At 29.5% G+C, this 25,974-nt stretch overlaps 1 protein-coding gene across 2 annotated transcripts; it reads left to right on the top strand.

The window, feature by feature from the left end:
- Window positions 1–23,294: 23,294 nt before the first annotated feature.
- On the top strand, window positions 23,295–25,561 carry LOC111292721 (protein trichome birefringence-like 42). 2 transcript variants are annotated; one of them, XM_089767291.1, is made up of 4 exons: window positions 23,295–24,229; window positions 24,322–24,484; window positions 24,686–24,861; window positions 24,937–25,561. In XM_089767291.1, exons 1-4 carry the CDS (start codon window positions 23,508–23,510, stop codon window positions 25,433–25,435), a joined length of 1,560 nt encoding a protein of 519 aa, XP_089623417.1. In that variant the 5' UTR covers window positions 23,295–23,507; the 3' UTR covers window positions 25,436–25,561. The 2 variants fall into 2 exon arrangements, with proteins under 2 accessions (XP_089623417.1, XP_022740971.2); XM_022885236.2 differs by having other exon boundaries at window positions 23,302–24,229; window positions 24,964–25,561.
- The last annotated feature ends 413 nt before the right edge of the window (window positions 25,562–25,974 follow it).

Raw genomic sequence — 25,974 nt, 5'->3', positions numbered from 1 at the left:
TCTATACTGACAATCTCTAACCGTTAGTATAGGTAAGAATATTAAAACATACAATTCTATACTGACAGTCTCTAACCACCGGTATATATAAGAAAATTAAAAAATACAAGTCTATACTGATGGATGCTAAGCATCGATATAGGTAAGAAAAATTACAAGTCTATACTGACAGGCGTTAATCGTTGGTATAGGTAAAAAAAATTAAAACATATAAGTCTATATTGACGAGCACTAGCCGTCGGTATAGGTAATTAAATTAAAACATACAAATCTATACTAACGGGCTTTAAGTGTCAGTATAGGTAAAAAAATTACAAGTTTATATTGAAGGGAGTTAACCGTCGATATAAGTAAGAAAAATTAAAATATACAAGTCTATATTGATAGGTGTTAACTGTCGGTAAAAGGTATAATGGTGGAACACACGACGGATGCTATACCAACAGATATATATTTATTGATGGTCTTGAACTGTAGGTATATCTCTGTGAGCTATTTTGACACTTTAAAAACCATAGTATAGGTCTATACCGATAATGGATATACTGATAGTTAAAAATTCATTGGAGTACACATTTTGACTGTCGGTATAGGGTTATTGTGCTATACTGACAGATTTTTTAGTTTTACTGATGATTTTTTGAGTATCAGTATATGCCAAATTTCTTGTAGTGATTTAAAGTTTCATAGTCTTTTGCTAGAGGAGCCTTTTAAATTTTTAAATTTTTATAGCCTTTAATGAGATAAGCTTTTTATATTTTTCAATGTTGTTGAGCCTCTAATAAGAAGAGCATTTTAAATTTTTAAAGTTTTATAACCTCTGATAAGGTATATTTTTCAAAAGTTGTTAAGCCTTTGATAAGAAGAACTTTTTAAATTTTTTGAATTTGTTGAGTCTCAGTTTAGAGGAGCCTTTTATATTTTTAAAAGTCCTTTAGGCTCCGTTTAGAGGAGTCATTTCAAAAAAAAATATATTTGGGTAGATTAGGATCCAAATTTAGTGGCTGTCTATATGTTTGTACAATTCTTATTTCACAAATAATGCGTAAAGAGAGGCAATTGTAGACATCATATTTGTTTGAGGTTTTATTCTTGTCCATTAAAAGTTTAATTAGATTTAACTTATGTTCTTTTTAATTTTATTTTATTGATTTTTATAGTAAGAAATAGGAGAATTTGAATTTTGCAGAATGTTTAGTCAAGATTGAAATTGCTAAAGTTTTTTGGGGTCAAATTCCTTTTGATCTAGGATAGTTGTTTCATAGGGCACATAATGCCTAAAAAGGGACAACTGTAGATACAATATTTATCTGAGTTTTTATTCTTATTCATTATAAGTTTAATTGGATTTAACTTTATGTTATTTTTAATCTTTTTTTATTAATTTTTAGAAAAAAAAAGAATTTGAAATTTGCAGAATGTTTTGTCGAGATTGAAATTACTAAAGATTTTATGGGATGAAATTTCTTTTAATCTAGGATAGTTGTTTCATAGGGCCTTTAAAGGTTAGTTGAGTTTTAATTTTGTATATGTTCTAGATTAACGGAAAATATAGTTGTGTTTGATTGGGAATTTGAGATTAAGCCAATGTGAAATAAGTTTTGGGAATCTTCTTTGAAATTGAAATCCTATTTAACCTTGAACAGAAAGCCTATTTAAAGACCCACAAGTAACAAAAAAGGAAAAACAAGTATTATAAAGAAAAATTCTAACAATTTCTAGGTAAATTCCTTAGTGTGATTTTAGGATTGGGTGTGATTTAGAAAGTGTTGATCTAGGGAACCGAAAAGGGAATTGAATTCTAGGTTTTGAAAATTGTTTCTAGGTTTTTTTAATTTATTTTTTGGTTTTATGGGATTTTTTGGCAATTTTGGATTTTCTAATCAATTTTCTGAAGAGATTTGAATTTTTTGATCAAATTTTTTGATAAAGTTTGAATTTAAGAATCAATTTTCCAGTTAGGTTTGAATTTTTCATTGAATACTATGATGGTGTTTGAATTTTTTGTTGAAGTTTTCGTGACCTTTGAATATTCTGGTTGGCATTCAAACTTTTCTAGAGAGAAAAAGAATTGGCTAGAGAGAGAAAATGGGTGGAAAAAGTGGGAAAAAACAAAAAAAATCTTTAAATACCTCCCTAAAATGATGTCATTTTAGCTTTAAAAGATTTTAAAGACCTGTGGCCTAACTTGGCTACTCGCGTGTTGATTCGAGATAAACTCGACCCATTTCGAACGAATTCGTTTTCCTATTTTTCTTTTTTTTTTGTTTTTATTTTTTCCTTTTGATTTTGATTATTTTTCTATTTTGATTAAGTTATTTATTTGTTATAATGTTTTAAATATTTTTATATTTGTTTATTTAACTTGTAAAAATTAATTTATAAAATATTTAAGAATAAATAAAATTTCGTCCAATGATGGAATTTTAAGGAGGTTACAGGCATGTAATTTTTTTAGAAATTTTTAAGTGAGAGAATGGTTTCTAAATTCTATTAAGGCATTCGAGGATCTAGAAATTGGTTTCAATATAAGAATTTTCATTTTTTTCTAATTTGAAAAAAATTAAAATTGAGAATAAATTCTAGTGATTTAATTTCTTTTCATGATTAACTAAATTGTAATCATATGTATTAAACCATGTATTTAACCTTGTTTTTGATTATGTATTTTATTATTATTATGAATTTGAGTATTTAAATTATCATGTATTATTAATTAATTTCTTAAAATATTTGATAAATCTAACAATAAACTCTCTTCAAAAAAACAAGTGAGTTATTTGAACACTTTTGAAGTGAAGAATATTTCTAAGGGTCGATGAAAGTGTTGGAGAAAACCAAAAAATATTTTCAATATTTAAACATCAATATTAATAAATAATTAATAAGAATAATAAAATAATAAGTTAGGAACAAATACCATTTTAATAAAGGCTTAAAAAAGATAATTTAAGATTAATTGATATCATTTTAGGATGGGCATTATTGGGGTGCTATAACTTTCCCTACATAAAACCGAACTCCTCAATCCAATTCTGTTTAGAAGACTAGAACCTATTCATTTTAAAGACCTTTAGTTAAGTTTAGGATTTCTTTAAAAAGGATTGGTTCACTTAAGTGACCAATCACACCTAGTTAAAAAAGATTAGTGGCAACTCCATGTGTAGTATTTAATGTGTTAGTTCTCAGATTTATACATTATGACAAGCATCTTACTTGAATACTTTTGAAGTGAGGAGATTTTTTAGAGTTTTAGTCAAAGTGTTGGGGAAAACCTAAGAAAGAATATTTCTAATATTTAAATATTAAAATTAATAACAATAGATAATGAATAAAGACATTTTGATTAAGGCTTACACAAGATAATAAAAGATTAATTTGGTACCAATTTCTAGATGTTATGGGGTGCTAAAACCTTTTAAACACGTAACCAACTCCCGAACGTAGTTGTGAAAATGTAGACCATAACCTAATTTTTTATGAACCTTAGTTAAGCTTAGGACAATCATAAAAAGAATGAATTCACTTAGGTGACCAATCACAAGTAGCTAAAAAAGATTAGTAGCAACTCCATATTTTTGTGTCTAATGATTGAGTTCTCGAGATTGGACATTATGACAATATTTTATTGTTTCTATTTAATATTTATGTATTAAGTGTTTTTAGATGATTGAATATTTTGTTAGCTTAAATTTTACTTACATTTATGAATTATAATTAATAGGTCAAAGGGATCAACTATTGATATACATTTCAAAAGAGAATGATGGCTTGATTGTAAAGGCAAATTGTTAAAAGATGTTATACAAATCTAGCTTAGATGATAATAATATTATATATATAGGAGGGATCAATTTACATTAGTGTAAGTGTTACATTTTTTTTTAATCATTAGATTAAAATGGCTAAGTGTTATTAATTTAATTTTGATTTAAAGGTTAAAAAATGTTACATCTACATTAGTGTAAGTAGACCGCTACTTATATATATATATATGTAAGTATAAAGCACACTTAACAAAAGGATTAATTTTTTTAAATAGCATATAAATATAAGTTTCTTTTCTTATTATGGATGTTACAAATGTTGAAATCCATAGTATAACGGCATATCATTTAATGACTTATTTTATTTTCATTTGCTAAATAAAATTCTTATTTTTTTTTAATATAAAGAACAATTTATTGTTGTATGTATTGCCAAAGATAATGTTTTTATAAGTATATTAATATGAAAACATTGTTTTATAATCATGTAGTATGCATTTGTTGATAAATGATGTTTTGGAAGTATAAAAATATAATTGGGATAAAGTAAGGTAAGAGAATTCAAATGCTATGAGAAGGCAATTGAATTCCCAAACAATAATTCTTTTCTATTTTAGAAAATAATTAAAGCATTGGGATACTTTGAGGGAGCATTCAAATACCTAATAAGATTTTCAATTTTGTTTGAAAATTTAACTAGTGCATTCATATGCATTGGTAGAGTATTTGAATAGCCTACAAAACTGTGCTTTTTGTTTGAAAAATGGCCTACAAAATTCAAATGCCATTGTCAAGCATCCAAATTCTCTATTTGACAATTCAAAAAATATGTCCATTGGCCATAATGTTTCATCCTAAAAGTTATTATTCTTTATTAAAAAAAAATGCTAGTTGATGAAAAAGTGTTTCTAACATTGTTTTCACGTAACTTTATAGTCATTCAAGATCAAAATTAGATTTTCTCTCATTCACCCTATTTTCTAGTTTATGGTTCAAGTGACTTCAAGAAGTATTGAAGTGCAATCAAATTCTTCTTCAATTTAGCCATCGTATATAAGGGATAACGTTTTCGAGAGTCCATTTTGCACTATAATGGGGAACTATTATCCTTAAAATAGCTTCATAGAAGTGCTTTGCCTAAAGACTTCTTTCTTTTTTCTCTATTATTGCATTATTGTCATAACTACTGCATATACAACATTTATTATTTATTTGACTTGCATAGGAACCACTCTTTTAGGTTTTATTATAAATCCAAACTTTAACACATAAAAAATGAAAAAAAAAAAAAAAACTCTTGATACCATGATTAGAAATAATTATTAAAATAATAATATATAAAATTAATAAAAAAATGAAATGTCTATATTTAAATGAAAATTAATAAAATGTTTAATTGTTTGATATCATGATAGTAAATTATTAGTAAAAAGAAAATGTATTAAGAAAAATTATTATTTATTAATAAAAAATATGTAAAATTAATAAAAGAGGAAATAAATCTGTATTTGCATGAACACTAATAAAAATGATTAATTGTTCAATAACATGATAAAAATAATTAGTGAAAAGGAAATGTATATATATGTAAAATTAGAAAGAAGAAAGATCTATATTTACATGAAAATTACAAAAATAATTTTATTTTCTTTTTATTAATTTCCATATAAATACAAATATATCCTTTTTTTATTAATTTTATATATAAACATTTATTTTTTATTAATAACTAATTATTCCTTATATTATTAAAATAGTATGTAAAATGAAAATATTTATTGTTTGATACCATGATAAAAAATAATTAGTGAAAAGAAAATGTCTATATGTAGAATTAACAAAAAAAAAAAAAATTACATTTATGATATTTAGTGTCCATATTATTTGACTAAATGTGCATATATTTTGTTTATATGTATATATGATAATAATTTGTAATATTGAGCTGACACTCATTGCATATTAAGTTCATAAAAGTAATTTTCATTTTTTTATTAATTTTATATATTAGTATTATTGCCTTTTTAATAATTATTTCTGGTCATGGTACTAATTAAGAAAAATTTTTGTTAGACCTATTTTTTGGAAAAATTCCTATTTTTACACAAAATTTTTGCCATGTGTTCATATTTTACTATATCATTATCCACATGTTTTAAAACATGCCAACATCTCATTATTTTAATTGTTGAAAGGCCTACATAGTGAAAAATTAAAGACTTAGATAATTTTGAATACTTTAAGGGGATATTTGGTTCGTAGAATCTTATAGTTTGGAGAAAAATGTGATCTCTGAAAAAGTGTCATATTTAGAGTTTTCTTCCATTTTCAGGGTATCACGTATTTAGATTTATTCATTTGGATAAGGAGAATCCACATATATTAATTTTTGTATAATTACCATAATCTTCTTGACATATATGATAGTAACTTTTTATTTTGTTTTATTAGTAATAAGTACCTAAACGATAAATGATACCTTTAACAGCAAAAGGAAACAAATATTTTAATTGATTGTTGTTTTAATTTATAAAACATCATCAATTAAGGCGTTTGTAACTATGAACACCTTAATTGATTAGGGTAAATTTTATTTAGAAAAATAATCAATTAAGGCATTTGGTACTTTGAACACCTTAATTGATATATTTTATAATTTTAAAACATATTAATTAAGGTGTTCAACGTACCAAACTCCTTCATTGATCCTTTTTAATAATTGAGATTTAAGGTTTTGAAAATGATCAATTTGTTATTATATTTGTCTATTAAATTAATAAAAAATTATTTTTATAGATTAATTAAGGTTTTTTGTACAGAAACGCCTTAATTGATGATGTTTTATAATTTAAAATTAATCAATTAAGGTGTTTGTGTATATAATCACCTTAATTGATGGACATTTCAATTTTTATCAAACAATAACTAAAAATTATTCATGTTATAACACGGTCTTCGAGATAAAAAAATTTAATAAATTATTAATTAAGGTCTTTCTTATTTGAAATGTCTTAATTGATGATCAATTAGGGTGTTTGATTTAGCAAATGCCTTAATTGATCATCAATTGAGAAATGCCTTAATTGATGCCTTTGTCAATTAAGGCATTTCTTCATTAAAACATCTTAATTGAAACATAAAATAAAAAAAAAATTATATTGTTTATAAAAAAACCTATAACTAGTTTTAGTCACTCTCAAACTTACTTTTCAAAAGGGTAATGGCTATGTGATAAAACTTTTATTTAGATCAAACTTGGAAATAAGGTAACTTTCCCTCATAAAATCCTAAAATACCATAGGGAGAGGTGGGTTTCTAATTCTAGGACTTTGAGTACTTTTGGGAATATGATATTTTCCTCCATAATCAGATTATCCTGAATTAAACGTGAGAATCAAATACCCATCATCAAAATTTTAGGGAAACTTTTGTGAATTCCCCCGAACCAAACGAACTCTAAGAGTTTTTTCATATTTTAGCCAACTTTAACTAGACCTAGGGTACGTTAATTAAGGCAATTTGCGCCATTGATTTTTAGTTGGAAACCTAATGTAGTATACCACACTTAAAGTACCTCAATTAAGGCAATTGAGGCATGGAATGTATGGCTACACTCATTTTAGCTTCTGGAACTATCCTAGGTTTTAAAACTCCTTAGGCTAAGGCAAGATTGACTTCCAACCTTTAAGAACTCAAGTTCTTGGATTAAATAAGAAAGCACCTAGAGATGGAGAAAACAGAAAAACTTTAAGGTGTGGAAAAATGAAGAATGAGAAATGGTCCTTATAGTGGAAGCAAAATGGGATGGGCAAGCAAGATTGAAGATACTGATGTGATTTTGTCAGATAGAAAAAATAATTTTAAAAATGAATTATCAAAGGTGCGAAATGACCAATTGGCACTATACAAATTACAAGATTTATAAAAAAGTAAAATATCCAGCAAAGTTTATCCTTATCATAATCTTTACATCTTGATTGATCGATTAAAGAAATTATGATCGACAATTAAATTGTTGGTGAAAAGCTCCAACATGAGGGTATTCTTATGAATGAAGAAGAGAAAAATGGTTAGAGGAGAAAGCCAAAAGGCATTCCCCATGTCTGCACTTCGATGCATAAGTCAATAAAGACCAGTTGATAAGAAAGTAAGAAAGAGAGAAAAAATGAATGAGATAAACCTGCCTTTATGGTGCTTGAATCTTCATATTAATAAGTAAGTTGAAAGAGATCATAAAGGGATAATTAGGATAGGGCCGAGCTGAGGTGGTACTAACCATGTATGTAAGGTTAGCATAAATGACAAAGATATCCCTAGATATCTCCTAAAGACTTTGAGAGGGAAAAATACCACTATACCCTTTTGACCATTAAATGCTCCTAACATTCTATCCCCCTATCAGGTAGTTTAAGTATCAAATCACCAAATTTATTACTAATGTACTTAGTGTAGGATAGATTAGCTGAAGGAATAGAATGGCAGCTTGGTTCATCAAAGGCTGACGTTGTAGGGGGAGGTCAATTTTGGACAATGACTAGCTTTGAACCACTGTCTGACCTAATAGTTATCCGATCTCGCGCATATGTTCTGGATTTAGTGCATAGTTAATTTAAAGGTTATCGAGGTGATAGTTGTCTAGAGTGATTCAAGATTAGTGTTGGAGTTTGTCTGGCCATGATAAGACTTGTATTTTCTTTCAAAATTTGGATTTGAGCTTTTATTTTAAATCTTAAAGGTGAACTGCGTTCTTGATCTACCCCTAACGATTGTCTGGTTTAGATGGTTTGACTTGGGATTCATCTAGTTAGGCTAGTCTGATAGCATTAAATGAGAGGATAGATGGTTTGAGTGGAAAATTTTAAAGTGAAAAGATGAAAAATGTCTTCCCACCTATGCTCCAACACGTAACACAAAACATGTTATCCATCTGGTCTACGATGCATATATATAAAAGGCCAATAAGGTTATTGCTTCCAACAATTTTGTGAAGTAATCTACTACTACTAAGATGAATCTCCTCTAACCTATGGTTGGGGTGAATGATCCGAGGATATCCATTTTCCATTGCATGAATGATTATAGGCTAATGATAAGAGTGAGCTTATTGAGGGGAAATGTTACACGTGGGTAAATCTTTGACATTTGTCACACTGCTTCACCAGTTTAGTCGCATATTTCTTAATGGTGGGCGAGTAATAGCCTTGTATCAGCACTTTATAGGCCAAAGGTCGAGGTCTTAGGTGATTTTCACATATTCCTTTGTGGATTTCTCACAGGATATACTCTACTTTTTTTCACCAATTTATCTTAAATATGGTAGGTTAAAGGATCTTTTGTATAATTTTTCTTTGATTATTATGTACCAGACGACCTTTCTCATCAATGCCTTAACCCAAACTACTTTGTTAGGTAGCACTTCCATGGTCTGGTATGCTTTAATTAGAGTTATCCAAGTTTTTTTTCTCTATGACCTATCCTATGAACTTGTCTTCAATGCTTTTATATGCTAGTTTTTCTACTAGAACTCAGTTTGGACTTCCCGTTGCTGCTCCTAAAGTCAACTTAGACAGAGAGTCTGTTATTGAATTTTTTGACCTCAGTATCCTTTTTACCTTAGCTTTCTTAAAGCCAGCTACCAAGGCTAGTACTTTATTGAGAAACTTTTGAATTACATCTTCCTAAGCTTTGAACTCTCTATTTATCTGACCAACCACTAGTGAAGAGTTGCTATAAGTGGTTATATGTTGAACATTTACCTTGATTGCTAACTTTAGGCCAATTATCAATGCCTGATATTCCACTTATTTATTAGATGCCTTGAACTTGAATCTCATAGTGTATAGGTACTGTAGCCCTTTCAGGCTAATCAGAATGAGGTCGGCTCTTTTACCCTTATTGTAGCTGATCCATCGACATAGGATTTTCAATCATCCTTATCTAAGATTTCCTTTTTTTTCTCAAGCTATCTTTCTGATTGTATCGAGGTGCATTCTACAATGAAATATGCCAACACCTATGATTTTGATATTGATCTGAGTGAAAATGTAGGTTGAATTTGCTAAGCTCTACTACTTATTTGATTAACCTTTTTGACATTTTTGCTTCTGTAAAACTTACCTCAGTAACTAATTGGTTAGGATGTGGACCGTGTGGGCTTGAAAGTATAGCCTGAGTTTCCTAGTTAAGGTGACAATGGCATAGCCCAATTTTTTTATGCTGCTGTAGTTAACTTCAGGCCTTGTCAATACTTTGCTTGCAAAATAGACTAGTTGTTGTTTCTTTCCTTTTTCTTGGACTAGCACCAAGTTGACAGCCTAATATGTGCTGATTAAGTATATGTATAGTGTTTTGTCAGTCTTCAGTTTAGATAGGATAGACAGGGAGGATAAAAACTCTTTGAGTTCATCAAAAGTTTTTTGGCATTGAGGAGTCCACCTGAAGTCAGAGACATTCTTGAGAATTTTGAAGAATGGTAGACATCGTTCTACCGATCTAAATATGAATTGGCTGAGCACAACTATTTTGCTGGTTAACCTTTATACTTTTTTTATCGAGGTTGGTAATTTTATTTCTAAAATCGCCTAAACCTTTTCGGGGTTCATTTTTATTCCTCTTTGGTTGATCGTGTAACCAAAGAACTTGCCTGATGTAACCTTAAAAACACATTTGCTCAGGTTAAATCTTATATTATACTTTCTTAAAGTGTTGAAAGTTTATCTAAGGTCTTCTAAATGCTCGATCAAACTCTTACTCTTGACTATCATATCATTTACATATACCTCCATATTAAAGTTGATCTGGTCTTTAAAGACCTTGCTCACCAATCTTTAGTAGATCACCCCTATATTCTTAAATCCGAAGGGCATGACCTTATAATAATAAAAACCTTTTTTAGTAATAAAAGTCATTTTATCCTTTTCATCTTTTAACATTTTGATCTGATTGTAGTCAGAATAGGCATTTAGGAAGTTGATGAGGCCATGCTTGGCATTATCATCTACAGGCAAGGTTTATTTAAGTTGATAAAGTCCACATACATTTTCCATTTTTCATTATACTTTTTGACCATGACTACGTTGGCTATCCACTGGGGTAGTAAACCTCTCTGACAAAGTCAGCACATAATAATTGGTTAACTTCTTCTTTAATGGCTTGTTGTCTTTTAAGGGGAAAATTTTTTCTCTTTTTCCAAATTGGTTTTACCTTGAGATTAGTGTGTAGTCTATGGACCATAATTTTAGTATCAATTTTGGACATATCAGATGGTGTCTAAGCAAACAGGTTAGCATTATTTTTAATGAGTTGAATCAATTGGTCTTTATATTGGAGCTTGGCTCTGATCTACATGTATTTTTTTAGGAATGTTGTTCCAAAACAAAATTATCATAAGATCCTTAGTCAGCTCAGGTCGGTTTGTGTTCGAGTCCAATCTTTGATCAATGATATCTTTTTGTTCAATTAGGTTGAGATCATTTCTTGTGAAAACAAATTCTGATGTAATTATTAGTATATTAAAGAACTTGTTGAACGTATTACTAAATGTAAAGTATATTCTTTATTTCATGTTGTGTTTTGGCCAGCATGTTAGCTCAGTCCAAGTAACATTAAATTTTTTACACTAGCTTAGGAGCTTGGTCATTTCTATTGTTATCTCAAAAAATTTTAAAATGGAACAAAATTACACTTTTTCAAAACTTAAGAGATCAAAGTGATTTAAAAGCATGTTTCTTCTAGGTCAATCTTACATATGTACTTTTGTTGGTATTTTTTATTTTTTGGTAATTCCTTATGATGGCTTTTCTTTGTTTTTGACATTGATATCAATCGAGCTACCTGTTTGCTTCCTAGTCTTACCCTTCATTATTATGACATAACATTATCATGTCATGGACTGGTCTCTTCGAACTTCTTCAACCCCTTTAAGTGTTGGGAATTTCACTTTCAAATAGGAAAATGAGCCTATAAGTCACATAACAAACTAGCTAGGTTAGCCTAATATCATATTACAAATAGATGGGACATCTACTACCATGAATTCTATAACCAAAGTAATTATCTTTGATTCAATCCTTAAAGAGATTAAGAGCTTGATAGTTCCTCTTATGGGCACATGCTCATTCTCAAACTCCATTAATATAGTGGTGATTAGCTTCAACTGATCTTCACCAATCCTTATTTTTTTCAAACAACCATAGTACATGACATCTATCGAATTCTCATTATCAAATAGGATTATTTTGACCACATAGTTATACACTAAGGTTGTGATCACTATGGCATCATTATGTGGGTGTTAGATTCCCTACAAATCTTTCAAGTTAAATGAGATCGGCTCATCTCTCCAGTTTTTTTTTTTGCCAAGGTGCCTACTAACATTACCATGCTCAATTAAACTTCCTTTTCATTAAGGTGGAGCTACCTCCTATGATCACGTTAATCATCTTAACAATTGGCATACTACTGTCAGCTTAGCTCTCTTTTTCATTTGGTTATTTTTCTTGGGCATCCCTTCTTCCCTACTCTGCTTTTCCCTTTCTACCTTGGATGGATGCTTTATGGTCTTATTTGTAGTCCATTCTAAGTTGTATTGTCTTCTTTGTCCCACAAATCTCTTTAATTGACCTCGTCTTGTTAGAGCTTCAATATCATTTTTTAAGTTAACATAATCTTCAGTATTATGGTCAATATCCTTGTGAAAGGCTTATTTTTTTGTCTAATCCCTTTTTGTGTTTTGTCTTAGTAGCTTAGGCCATCTGAGGTCAATATTTTTTTCAATTTGCATCAAAATTCTCTCACAAAAGGTATTTAGTGTAGTGTAGTTTCTTTTTTTATTGGAATTTCTAGCCCTATGTCATCTTTTTCTTGGGAGAAAATCATAGAAATTACTGCTTTTTCTATGATTGAGGAAGGGGGATGAGCCTCTCTCACCTCAAGTAGTTTTTATTGTAGCTTCAGTATTAATGTGTTTCTCTACTATTAATAAGCTGTCAACCATAGTTTTAGGTGGTACTAGTGACAATATCAGCTTTAAATGGTACTCTTTATCATTGAGTCCACTTATTAGTGTGGCAACAGCGACCACCTATTCCAAGTCTTTAACCTATAGAGCTTTCATGTTAAAACGCATGACTTAGGTTTTCAAAGTTTCATTCCGCCCTTGGTGAATTGACATTAAGCTTAGGGTCATTTTTTTTACTCTTTAGCTATTCATAAATTTAGACAAGAACGAATGACTAAGCTCTTTGAATGTAGTGATTGACCTTGGCTTTAGGCTATTCTATTAGGATCGAGTTATGCCTTTTAATGTAATGGCTAGACCTTTGCACATTAGAGCCTTATTTACACCCTACATCATCATGCTAGTTCTATAAAGTTCCAAATGATCAAAGGGGTTAGAAGTGCCATCATATGTCTCCAAGGTTGTCATTTTAAATCCTTTGAAAGGCATGGCTTTGTCAATTTCTTTAGTAAAGGGTGAGGTCTTTAAGAACTTGAACTTATCTTTAAATGCCACTAATTTTATTTTCAGCTCTTTTTCCATGGTTTGTATCTAAGCTTTCAAATCTCTATTCAGTTAAAATTCATAGTGTGTTTGTTTGAATTTTTAGGTTATGACATGTGTGGAATTTTGTCTGAGGTAGTGATGAGTTAGGTTTGTGTGTTCTTCTTCTTTTAAGGTCAAGAAGGCCTCTGCCTCTTCGTAGATCGATTGTCTAACAGTGGCTTCTCGATCAGGTATGATTAAATCTAACACTTTTGAAACTTATGGTGGGGTTATAGTTTGTAACATCTGCTTGAAAGGTTGTATTTGTTTTATGAGGGCTTGAAATTGTTCCATGGTTGGTCTTGCTTGTGGTTGAGCTAAGCGGATAGAATGCTAGCTATGGTGAGTTTTTGTTCCAATCGGGTTAGATGCCTCTCATTTCTTTAGGGTTTTTTTTCTTAGTGGCATTGTTTTGTGCTTGGTTAATATGAGATCCCCTACTTGGCATGCCAAATGTTGGTGCCGAGCTTCAACTTAATGGTATTCCTATAAATGCAGAAGATAAAGACCATTAGAGGCAAAGGTAGAGGGTGTTCCTTGCATTTACAGTCCAACACAGAAGTCAGTAAAGATTATGTGTGCAAGAAAGTAGGAAAAAGATAAAGAAGCGAATAGGATAAACTTGCCTTCATGATGCTTGAGTCTTCATATTTGTAGGTAAGCTAAAAAGCTAAGAGGGATGATAAGGGGACAATTAGGATAGGGCCAAGTTAAGGTGGCACTAATTGCGTTAGGTCAGGTTAGCACAAATGACAAAGATACCCCTAGTTGTTTGTTGAAAGCTTTAAGAGGGAAAAAGACTACTATACCCTTTTGACCATCAAATGTCCTTAACACAAATCATTCAAATTCATAAAAAATAAAGATATCCAAACTTCATGATTATCTAATTTCCAAATCAAGGACAACGATATCTCACCATTTACATATCATATGTCATGCATTTATGTACATTTTATGTCTCCTATTCGCATATATGTATCTAAAGAGTTTCAAGTGATTGATCTAGTACCTTAGGGTTGGTCTATTGACCATTAACACAATGTAATCAACATTTTAATCATTCAAATTATGCAAATAAGATATTCACATAAAATGTATTAATTTTGAAAATGTAAGAGAAAAATACTTGAAAATATGTGCAAAATGACCAAAATGTTAATAGTCTATATGGCATACTTGAATGACAAATTAAAATATAGGATTTAATGCAACCATTAGGAAATGAAGAGTTTTAGTTAAAGTAGGATTTTTATTGATAAAGTCCTAGTAGCAAAAGGATTCTATATGAAATTAATAACGACATAAATACCTTTAATCTACATGCCATAGTATTCATGTGATGTATAGTAAGAAAATATTAGTTGTAACTCTATATTTCAAGAGAAGAAATGTTAAAATGACATAAATATGCTTATGGCTACATGGCATGTGATTATATGATTTCAACAATCCTAATTATAGCTTAATTCTAAATGACATACCAAATTACAAAAAGATTTCTAAATCTATGAGGTGTAATTAGGCATTTTATAGTCATAATATCACCATATTTCTCTATATGACATGGCATGAAGATCATAACCCCAATAACATGTACTTTTATATGACATACCTATATCTACATCATGAATGTTCATGGACAATTTGTATCACATGTTTATCATGTTAATAAGATTTTGGATTTTACTAGAGCGAACTTGATTATATCTCTATTCTATGTCGTTCGTTGTTTTACATCTAATAAATTGGATATGGAAATGATAATTTTTGAAATTAATTATATCTCAACTAATAAATATTAAGATTATTAAAATGAATTATCTTGATTTTCAATATATGAGTGCTGGTTCAAATTTTTTTGTGTTTATCTACACTCTTGTGTTTTTCAAGATTAAAAACAATTTGAAAAATAAGGATAGATTCATCTTTATCATGAATTCTAGATCTAAATCGCTCAGCAATTTGGAATGTAGGTTGACACTTGTTAGGATTTGCCTTAAATCTTAAAATCCCATATCAAAAGTTATAAGAGTTGTGAGTTTGTCTTGTATCTCACAATAGGAGTTTAGTAAAAGTATAAGGGGTTTACCCTTATAAATAAGATGTTTTGGTTTTAGTTTAGTAATTTCAGATAGTTGTCACCAAGAAAATTGCTAGGTGAGTTGGCTATTAAAAGAGTGAAATTGGGTTTAGGGTTAAGTTTTGAGTAAAGAGTTTTTGAAGACTTTTCTCATTCTAAAAGTCTCACAGTTGTAAAGATTTATTTGATAGTGGATTAGGTTTAGAGTAGGCTATTTTGAGTTGGGCCAAAACAAATATATTTGTGTGTTCTTATTCTTGATTTAAGCTTGCTATTTTATGCGTGGGTGCTACATATCCGTGTTGATTTCCCAACAAGTGGTATCAGAGCTATGGTTATCCCTAACAAGTGGTATTAGGCAAGGTTCAAGGTTTGAAGTTTGTGGGAAGAAGTGGTAGGCCCAAGAGATCATGAAGGAAGTATTTCAAGATATTTGAAGAAGGTATGTCTAGTATGCTTATGCCTAAGTTTGAAATTCCATTATTTGATTGAAAGAGTAATTTTATATTATGGCAAAGTATGATTCAAGATCTGTTAGTACAAGGGTTGGATCAGACATTAGAGAATAGTACGCCTAAGGGAATGTCTGATGGTAATTGAAATAGAATTTAGAAGAAAGTGTTAGTATTATTAGATTGACGCTAGAGGTAAAGTATAGTGCGTTGACTGAGAGTAATTCGAAGAGTTTGTGAGATAAGCTTAAAGGTATTTATGCTTTGAAGTCATTAATTAACAAATTATGTTTAAAGATAGATCTATATTATCTGAAGATAAAAGAGGGTATGAGTCTTCATAATCACTTGAATGAGTTTAATAGATTGGTTTCTCAATTGCTAGTGATTTCTATTGATAGTTAAAATATGAAAAAAAGGCTTTAATTTTATTGTCATCTTTGCCCAAGTCTTATAGGCCTTTAGTTCAAACTTTGTTGGTAGGTAGATCTACTTTGAAGTTGGATGATGTAACTGCCCTATTAAGTGAGAACAAAAGGTCTATGGGAACACAAAACTCATCACCTAGGGTAAGTACACTAGTTGTAAAGGGTTTTAATCGATGGAGGACTCAAAAAAAGATTGATGGATCAAGAAAGAGATCCAAGTCAAGAGATAGAGATTACAGTGACATAGAATGTTATTATTGTGGTGAAAAGGGACATATCCAAGTGCACTATAAGAAACTGAAAAGGGATATGGCTTTTTTCAAAAGGGCAAATGATGAGAAGAAATTGAATGAAGAAAAGAATGATACTGTTACCATCATATTTGATGATGATGATGTCGTTTTGATGACTTGTGTTGATGAGACTCAGACTTTGAAAGGTGCTAAATGTTGGGTTTTAGATTCTGCTATTATAGTTCATGTTTGCAATGATAGGGGTTGCTTTATAGAGTTGGAAGAGAATGAGAAGTATAGGGATATTGTAGTTGCTAACAATGAAAAAGTACAGATTCAAGGCATTTGGAGTGTTTGCCTTATATCTTAACAATGGTGTTGTTAAGATGTTTCATCATGTAAGGTATATACCGAGTTGTAGCTACAATTTGATTGCTTTAGGTGAGTTGGCTTCTCGGAGGTACACATATTATGGTAGTAATGATTGGTTGAAAGTGTACAAAAATGATATTATGATTCTACAAGGAAATAGGGTCAAAAATTACTTGTACATGCTTGATGGAGGCTCGGTTGCTGGGATCCCTATGATGAAAAAAATGAAGAAGGGCAAGCGTGTTAGCTTTGCAGATTTTGTTGAAGTGTTTGGAGATTCAAGTCAAGGGAGAATTTGTTGGGATTTGTCTTGAATCTTAGAATCCCAAATTAAAAGTTATAAGAGTTATGAGTTTATCTTGTATCCCACATCGAGAGTTTAGAAAAAGTATAAGGGGTTTTACCCTTATAAATAAGATTTTTGGTTTTGGTTTGGTAATCCTAGATAGTTAGACACTAAGAGAATAGCTAGGTGGTAGGCTATTAAAAAGGTGTAGTTGGGTTTTAGGTTAAGTTTTGAGTAAAGAGTTTTTGGAGACTTTTCTCATTCTAAAAGTCTCACACTTGTAAGGATTTATTTGATAGTGAATTAGGTTTAGAGTAGGCCATTTTGAGTTGGATTGAAACAAATATATTTGTGTGTTCTTATTCTTGATTTAAGCTTGCTATTTGTGTGTGGGTCTGCGTGTGCATATTAATTTCCCAACAAGTGGTATCAGAGCTATGGTTATCTCTAGCAACACTGTGGGCGATCTTGAAATCAATAAGTCGAATTGCATACAACATTTATGATTTTTGAGGAAAAAAAAAACAATTTAGCATTAACTGATGCGTGCTCTAGTTTCTAACTTATATTCAATAAGGAATGGGCATAACTATCTTTATGTTAGAACTTAATGATTCTTTTTTTAGTTGGAAAGATTAGAGAGTCATACTTGTAATGAAATTAGTTTCACTCAAAAATTTAAAATATTTTTCAAGATATAATAAAATATTCAAGTATATTAAATTTCAAAATATATTTTGTATTTCAATTATATCTTGTTAAATGCTTATCATATTTTGAAATTATATAGTAAAAATAAAATTTAATGCTTTTTTCAACCATATAGAACTTGTCAAATTATGTTTGAAAAGTTATGAAGTTAGAATCAAATAGCATTATGTGATTAATTAAAGTAAATATTTTCCAAATATTTTTCAAAGAAGTTTTAAAGCATAATTATATCATCAATTTCAATTTGTCTAAAATTTCAAGGGTCTAAAATGATTTCAAGCCTTTAAAAGTGTTTGCAAGCCTAGGTTATTAGGATGCAAAATTTAGTACATACACCAAGGAGATCCACACCTAAATTTATGCGATATTATTTACTTGAATGTTTTACGATTTTATTTATACAATAATGTTTTGCAAATATGAACTCAAATTACTACGTATATATAATAGAAAATACTTGTAAATTCTCTAATGAGTTGAGAGAGTTAGTAACAACATTATTTTTATTGTCAAAAAATAAAAATTTGGTATAATAATTTTGATATTTATTTGTATAAAGGGTCTAAATGATTTTTTGAGAAAATTCCAATTCAACATAATTTAATTGTTTTCCAATTAACTTGTAAGTTTTGGATTTGGACTTATTTGATATTAAATTGAAGTTGGCTTTTGAAATTTTTAAATTCAAATTAAAATTTAATTGCACTTTTAATTTGTTTTTGGGTTTTTGAATCTTTAAATTGTTTTGAGCCTTTTAATTTTTGGATCTCAAAAATTGTTAATTGGATTTTGTATTTTTTTTTTTTTTAGACTTATACAAATGGACTTTAGGCCTAATAAGAAAACCTAATTGTCCAAAATGAATTTTTTCTTCCTTGCTTTTTCTTTTTCATTTTTCTTTTCTTTTCCTTATTTCTTTTATTCTATTTTTAATAAATTTTGAAAATTTTGAAAAAATAAAAAAAAAATCTAAAAAAGGAAAAGGTTTAGGTTTAGGTTTAGATGTTTACTTAGAGCTCAAGACAAGGAAAAAAAAATCAAATTTACATTTGCTAAAAGGCAAATCCAATCTTTTCCATTCAATAACAAATCCATGATCTTTCGTACAAAAATCTCTATGCAATCAAACAATATACACAATAATAAAGGGAACCAATTAACACAATAATCATAAGAAAATACACAATATATTGATGTGTTTAGAACAATAAAAAAATTTTATGAAACAAAAATTTTCTAGAATGTTGTTTAGGGGTTTTAGTTTTAAATGAATTAAGGTTTTTTCAGGGATCTAGACTAGGAAGAAAAGGAAAAGAATAAGGATTTTCCTACTAGTTTTAGGCTTTTAGATAAGGGTAAAAATAGTGGCCGCAAGATTTACTTTTAAAGCTAGCTAGATTTCAAGCTGGCTATTTTTCTTACTGTTTTTTGGTATTACAAGGTTGGAAGGTATAGAGGTGGAACAAGAGAGCAACATAACTGATTTTTAAGTTATTTATGTGGCGAAAAAGTGCTCTATTGGCGATAGAAAGTTTTGATTTTGGCTTTTAGATCTAGGGATTTCTTGGGTTTGTTTTGCAAAAATTAATTGGATAAAGGAAAGATGAGAAAAAAGCTATTAAACTGTTAAAGGATGAAATTTAATAGAATTCCAACTTTAGTGAGTAGTGGTTGGAGGAGACGGCTAACAGATAGCATGGTATGGAACAGTCAAGATTAAGGTTCAAGGTCCAATGATTGAAGAATTTTTAAAGATAGAGAGAAAAGCTCTTAAGTAGAAAGAGAAAAGAAAAGAAGAAAAAATAGGTTAACCCACACATTACTTTAGACATGATCCATGGATCCTCACATTTACTTCGACCAATTTGGTAATTTTTATTTTTTTTTATTTTTCTAATTTCATTTGATTTATGGTTAATGCTATGAATGGTCCTCAAACTATAGTGAGATATTCAATGTGGTATTTGAACTTTAAAAATCTTTAATGTGGTATCTAAATTATAAATTTGTTAACCAATGAGGTATTTACCCCTTACATGACCAACTCAAAATAATGATACATGGCACTTATACGACCATCTAAGTACCAAATAAGTTAATAAATTCATAATTTAAGTATCATATTAGAGATTTTTTAAGATCAAGTATTATATTGAATATTTCACTATAATTTAGGGATCATTCATAATATTAATCCTTTAATTTATTTGATTTTATCCTTTTTTTATTTATTTTCTTCATATTTAAATTTATTAATTAGGGATATTTTTAATTATGTGGTAACATAAAAATAAAATATACAAGATAATAAAATTTTGTAAATCATTTTTTGTTTAATTATTATGTAATTATTTTTTAGGAAGGAAGTAAAATTCTTCTATGATGGAATTAGTGAGGAAACACAAGTGGTGATTTTTTGAAAGTTCTTAGATGAGGAATATTTCCAAAATCTTATCAAAAGTGTTAGGAGGATTTTTGAAAAATTTTCAATAAAAGTCATTTATATTTACTTCCTCATAAAATAAATCTAATAATTAATCTATAAATTTTAATAGTAAATAAAAATTCCTTGTTGATGGAGTTAAGAAAGGACACAGGTCACAATTTTTTTTGAAAACTCCTAGCTGAAGAATTTTTTTTCAAAATCTTACCAAAAGTATTAAAAGGATTTTTGAAAATTTTTCGATAAAAAGATTTTCTATTTAGTTTCTCTTAAAATAAATCTAATAATTAATTTATGATTTTTAATAGTAAATAAAAGTTCTTCAATGATGGAATCAAAAGAAACATAATAAAAAGATTTTTATCCACATGAAATATTTAATAATCAATATAAGAGATTTTATTTAATATAATGATAAAAATGATAAAATTTAAAGTAGAAAGGCCTTCAATCAGGACAAATGTAAGATAATATAAGACTAATTGATATCATTTTTGGGTTGGCATTGTACAAGTGCTAATGCCTTCTTCATATGTAATCTTATTTTTGAATTTAATTCCATTTCTATATCAAAATCTATTCTTTTTAAGGATCTTTAATCAAAATTAGAAGTAGGTACTTCATAATCGACTACCTAACATTACCTAACCAAGTATATCAGATTCAAGTATCTTATAATATGGTAATTAATAGATATGGGTAAAAGGACAAATACCTTAGACAAATTCATATAAGATTCAAATAGTACCCCTTGTGTTCTCTATACCTGAACCTGATTAGCATTTGGTTCGAATGGTACAAATACCTAAGCTTGTTTAGTCTTAAGTGTAAAATTTTACATGTGGGGAAAGATTTGAACGTTGGCAAGTCACTCTCTTTACTATAGAATAATTGTCTAAATGTAATAAATTTTTTAATAAAATTAATTTTAAAATTAAATTAATTAATTATGCTTAATATTTCCAAATTTAAATATAATTTATTAAATTAAATTAAGAAAACTTTCATACTAAGTGAAGATATAATTTTAACATATTGACATACATGATATTTTAACATACAAGTTATAAGTCTTAACACATATATATAATATTATTCTATTTGTAGTTTTTTATAATAACATAATATATGTTATTATAAAATGTTATACTATGTTATAACATAGTAAACAATTTGTTATGATAATATACACATGTAAATGACATATTTTATATATATTATTCTAAATCACATTATAAGTTATCATACATTCAAAATTAAAAACAATACGTTTATTCTATACAACATGTATAATGGTAAGATGTTATTTAATTTATTCTATGTTATACGGTAAGAAATCTTTATAATGTAACGTACAAATTATTAAAATAAGATACATATATGAATTATATTTTATATAAATTATTCTAAATCACATTATAAGAGATTATATATTAGAAATAAAAGATAACACAGTTAAAAAAATCATGTATGTCAAATTATCAATGTTAATTTTTAGATATTAATATATAATATATTTAAAAGATTATTTTTACCTTTTAACAATTATTTTTAACAACATATAAGATAAACAAATCATTTTGAACAAAATTTTTAGAATTTGTTTGATAAATGAATCAATTATGAACAAGTGTGTATTCAATTCATTTATATTCACTGACAAATTCGTTTAACATTCATGAACAAGTTTGATTATAACTTGTTTAAATCATTAGAAGTTGACTATTTTAAACTTTAATATTAGTTAGCAATTTATAAATTATCATATAAAATTTATATCATTATAAATTAAATATGACATAGAATAAAAATTATCTTTAAATTTTTTAAAAAATATTAGTATAAATAATTTTTTATATACTTAAAAATGAATACTCAATGAGTTTAAAAATAAGAACTTGAAGAATAAAAAAGTTTGCACTTATCCAAATCAGCACTTTATAATGAAGATAAAAAGGGGAGGAGTTTATAAATGTCCATGTCCATGTGCCCTACTCAACCAAAAATAGAACTCTAGGAAGCCAATTGCCTTTGGCCACGTGGCAAAGGCTTTAAGTGGCCATTGACCATAAATCCTTCCTTGAGATTTAAAGTTTAAACTTTGTTCTATTAGTCTTTCTTCTTTTTTTTTACTTTTATTATTTGTTTAAGTAAAAAGTTTTTTAAACATAGCTGATTTAATAATAGGGTAGTTAAATGAGTTTAGATAATAAATGGGTATTATTAAAATTATTAGGGTAGGTATAAGTAGTAATTTAAAAAAAAAAATCGAATATTTATAAGATTCATGTATTATGAAATATATGACAAGTAAGACTATGATTATTTAAAAAATAGCAAGTACTTTATCCATTGACATCCTTAATTAAGATATCTTAAAAATTAATGAATTTATTTAGATGATCAATCACATTTAATGTCTAATAATTGAATTCTCTCACTTAGGTATTATGACAATGCCTTTAATCTTTCATGCATAACTCGTGTAATAGAAACGAATTTAAATAAAAGAGACAAGAGAGAGGTGAAAGGAGCAATTGGCAAGCTGCTCCAGTGCTTCCTTATTTGTAATGTTCTATCTCTATTATTTCTCAAAGAGACTGTAGAAATTATTGAAAGCAAATTCCATAGGAAGACAAAGATGGGGTCACACGATTTCAACTATTTCTTGTTTGGTATGATGTATGCCATCCTCATATGAGAGTTAAAGATGATTTGTGTAACATTATGATAAACAAAGAAAAAAGCTATATACATTTATCTAATACATTCTTTATTTATATAATATATGAATTTTCAAAATTTTATTATAATTTATACAAATTTTATTACTTTCACTTAAGTCGAAAAGAAAAAAGTAGATGTGTGAAATAAGGGCATGAAAAGAGTGCATGTACCACTGTCCTATAAATATCTGCATCCAACCCTGCTCACTTTCTTAGGACCACAGCTACGCCGATGTATAGCCTCGACCACATCGCACCACGTGTATCTTATCTATCCCTTGAATTCAACAAGCCATAGCTGCATAAAAACACTCGTTTTAGTAAATTTTGCAACGGAATTGAATCTTAATTTACCCGACTTGAGAGAGTTATGACGTTTTGGCTTATTTATGATAAGCCTAGCCTCAGTAATTAGAAACATCTTAGGAAACGAGCAGCCGGTCAAGTTCTTCAGTATCAATCATGGGCTCCTATCCGACCATCATTGACAGATGGTGGCTGATCACCTTTGCAAGCTCCATACTCGTCCTTCTCTTTTTCGTCAGTCACAGGCGCAATGATTACAGCATAACAGTGCTTCAGAACCATAGAGTGCCAAAACCAGCTTCTACTCTGGATACCATGCCGGATATGCAGTCTCCAATGTCTCTAAATTACATTGATGATAAGGAGCCACCGAAATCTCCTGATCAGTCTCCAATGTTGGAGTTGCAATCTTGTACGCCATTGAACTTTACTTATAGTGAGAAACCAGCAACATCTTCTTCTCAGGTTCCTTTCTCAGGCTTGCAAAATTCGGAACCGTCAGACATCTTTGAGAATGTAAAACCGGTAGTGCCTTCTCATGTTCCCTCTTTAGATTTTCAAAATTCAAGACCATCAAATTTCACAGCAGGTAAAATTGAACCAGGAACATCTTCTTCTCCGGATCCTTTATCTGCAGGCTTGAAAAATCCAAAACCATCAAAGATTTTTCATGATGAAAAGCCAAATACAATGGAGAAGAAAATAGAAAGATGCAATATCTTTGAAGGAAAATGGGTTTATGATCCAGAGGAGAGTCCTCTTTATGATTCAGCCATGTGTCCATTTTTTAGTGATAGAGCAAGCTGCCAAACGAATGGACGGCCAGACAAGGAATATGAAAAATGGAGGTGGGAAGCCAATGAATGTAAGATTCCTAGGTAAGCAGTGCTCTGCTCTGCCGCATAAATGCTTTCCTTTTGCATTTCTCTACTATAGAAGTGTAAACAGGTCCTTCCACTTTGCTGTTAAGGTTTGACGCCATGGACTTGTTAGAGAGACTTAGAGGCAAGAGAGTTGTAATAGTGGGAGATTCCATTGGCTTTGGCCAATGGGAATCTCTGGCTTGTCTTCTATATTCTGCCATACCTGATAAATCCCACGTTGATGCTCGAAATCGGGTCTTCACAGCAAAGGTCAGAGAACAGTATTCCCATCGTGTTTCTTTTGTTCAACTCTCAATTTCACATGTGCTATTGATTGCCTTCCTCCCAACTTCTGGATGAGAAATTCAACATGCTTGTTTTTATACGTACTTGATCTTCAACATTATCCATTATTAATTCGTGATCATGATTCATAACTTTCTTAACGAAAAGTCATATTGGATGTTACAGTCATATAACTTGATTGTTGAGTCTCACTGGGCCGAATTTCTGGTCGAGGTAATCGTGAACAAGACTAGCGGGAAAAAGATATTGAAGCTCGACTCTCTTTCCTCCACTGCATGGAAATGGAAAGGTGCAGATATTATGGTGTTCAACACTGGTCACTGGTGGATGAGCCGCCAAAGGTAACTGTAAATTGTAATAATTCATAAAGGGGATGTACAATTGTGCATATCTAAATTGTAAAACAGACTTTGCAGTCAGATGGATCGATTATTTCATTGCAGGTGGGACTGGTTTCTGTTCAAACAGAAATTGTATACAGATATGAAGCTTGAAAGAGCATTTAAGCTTGCTATGCAGACATGGGCTCGATGGATCGAAAAAAATGTGGACACAGGCAAAACAACAGTGTTCTTCAGGGGCATGTCTCCGGCTCATTCTGGGAGACACAAGTGCCACAAAGCAACACAACCAACCAAGGATAAGCCTTTCAAATTGAAACATAGTGAATCACTGATCAAAGATATTGTCGAGAGAAGGGTCCAAGGCATGAGGACACCAGTGAAGTACTTGAACATCACTAAGCTAACAGAGTACAGAAAAGATGCACATTCTTCAATTTATTGGATGAAAAAGCAATTCAAGCCTGGCCCTGATTGCAGTCACTGGTGTTTGCCTGGTGTGCCTGATACATGGAACCACCTACTATACGCAACCATGGTCTTTGATACTTCTAGGGGCATTTCTAATTCTTGAAAACTGGATGATTTATATATTTATTTTCTTTTAACAAAAACTGTTTAAGCTTCATCTTGCAAATGTGTTTTGTTTGGTAAGATGTAATAAGAATTAAGAGAAACACCATATGCTCTATTTATTTTGTTACTTAATTTGGTTTCAAACTATAGATACCTAATTTTATCTAGGTAGAATTTGGCCAACTTAAAGCTATTAAAGTCCGATCTAGTTCAAATCCAATAAATATATATATATATATATATATTTTAATTTTGACAAGTTTTAAAATCAAATTTGAGATCAATTTGATCTAAATTCTCCATGGTCAAACTTGGTCAAATATAGTCAAACTTGGTCAAAACCAATCAAACTAGATTAAACTTAGGTCAATCTTCAAAATTCACAACAAAATGAGACCAGGAGGTCTTAGAAATGATTTTTGTGATTTTACTGCACTAAAAACCTTAATCACACTTTTGGAAAAGCAAAATTATCGAAATGCCCTTTAAGAGAATTACCATAATTTGACTTTCTCAAATTTAGATTTTCATGGAAAC

Source organism: Durio zibethinus, chromosome 10 (genome assembly GCF_047325235.1).
Source record: "Durio zibethinus cultivar Kanyao isolate XHJ-2024 chromosome 10, ASM4732523v1, whole genome shotgun sequence".
Lineage (NCBI taxonomy): Eukaryota > Viridiplantae > Streptophyta > Magnoliopsida > Malvales > Malvaceae > Durio > Durio zibethinus.
Note: the sequence above shows the minus strand (reverse complement) of the source record. Positions and strands in the feature narration are given on the sequence as shown.

Coding starts and splice junctions, on each gene's coding strand:
- LOC111292721 (XM_089767291.1), top strand. CDS start 23,508: ATGGGCTCCTATCCGACCATCATTGACAGATGGTGGCTGATCACCTTT. Junction 24,230..24,321: donor AATGAATGTAAGATTCCTAG/GTAAGCAGTGCT, acceptor TTTGCTGTTAAG/GTTTGACGCCATGGACTTGT. Junction 24,862..24,936: donor TGGTGGATGAGCCGCCAAAG/GTAACTGTAAAT, acceptor CAGACTTTGCAG/TCAGATGGATCGATTATTTC.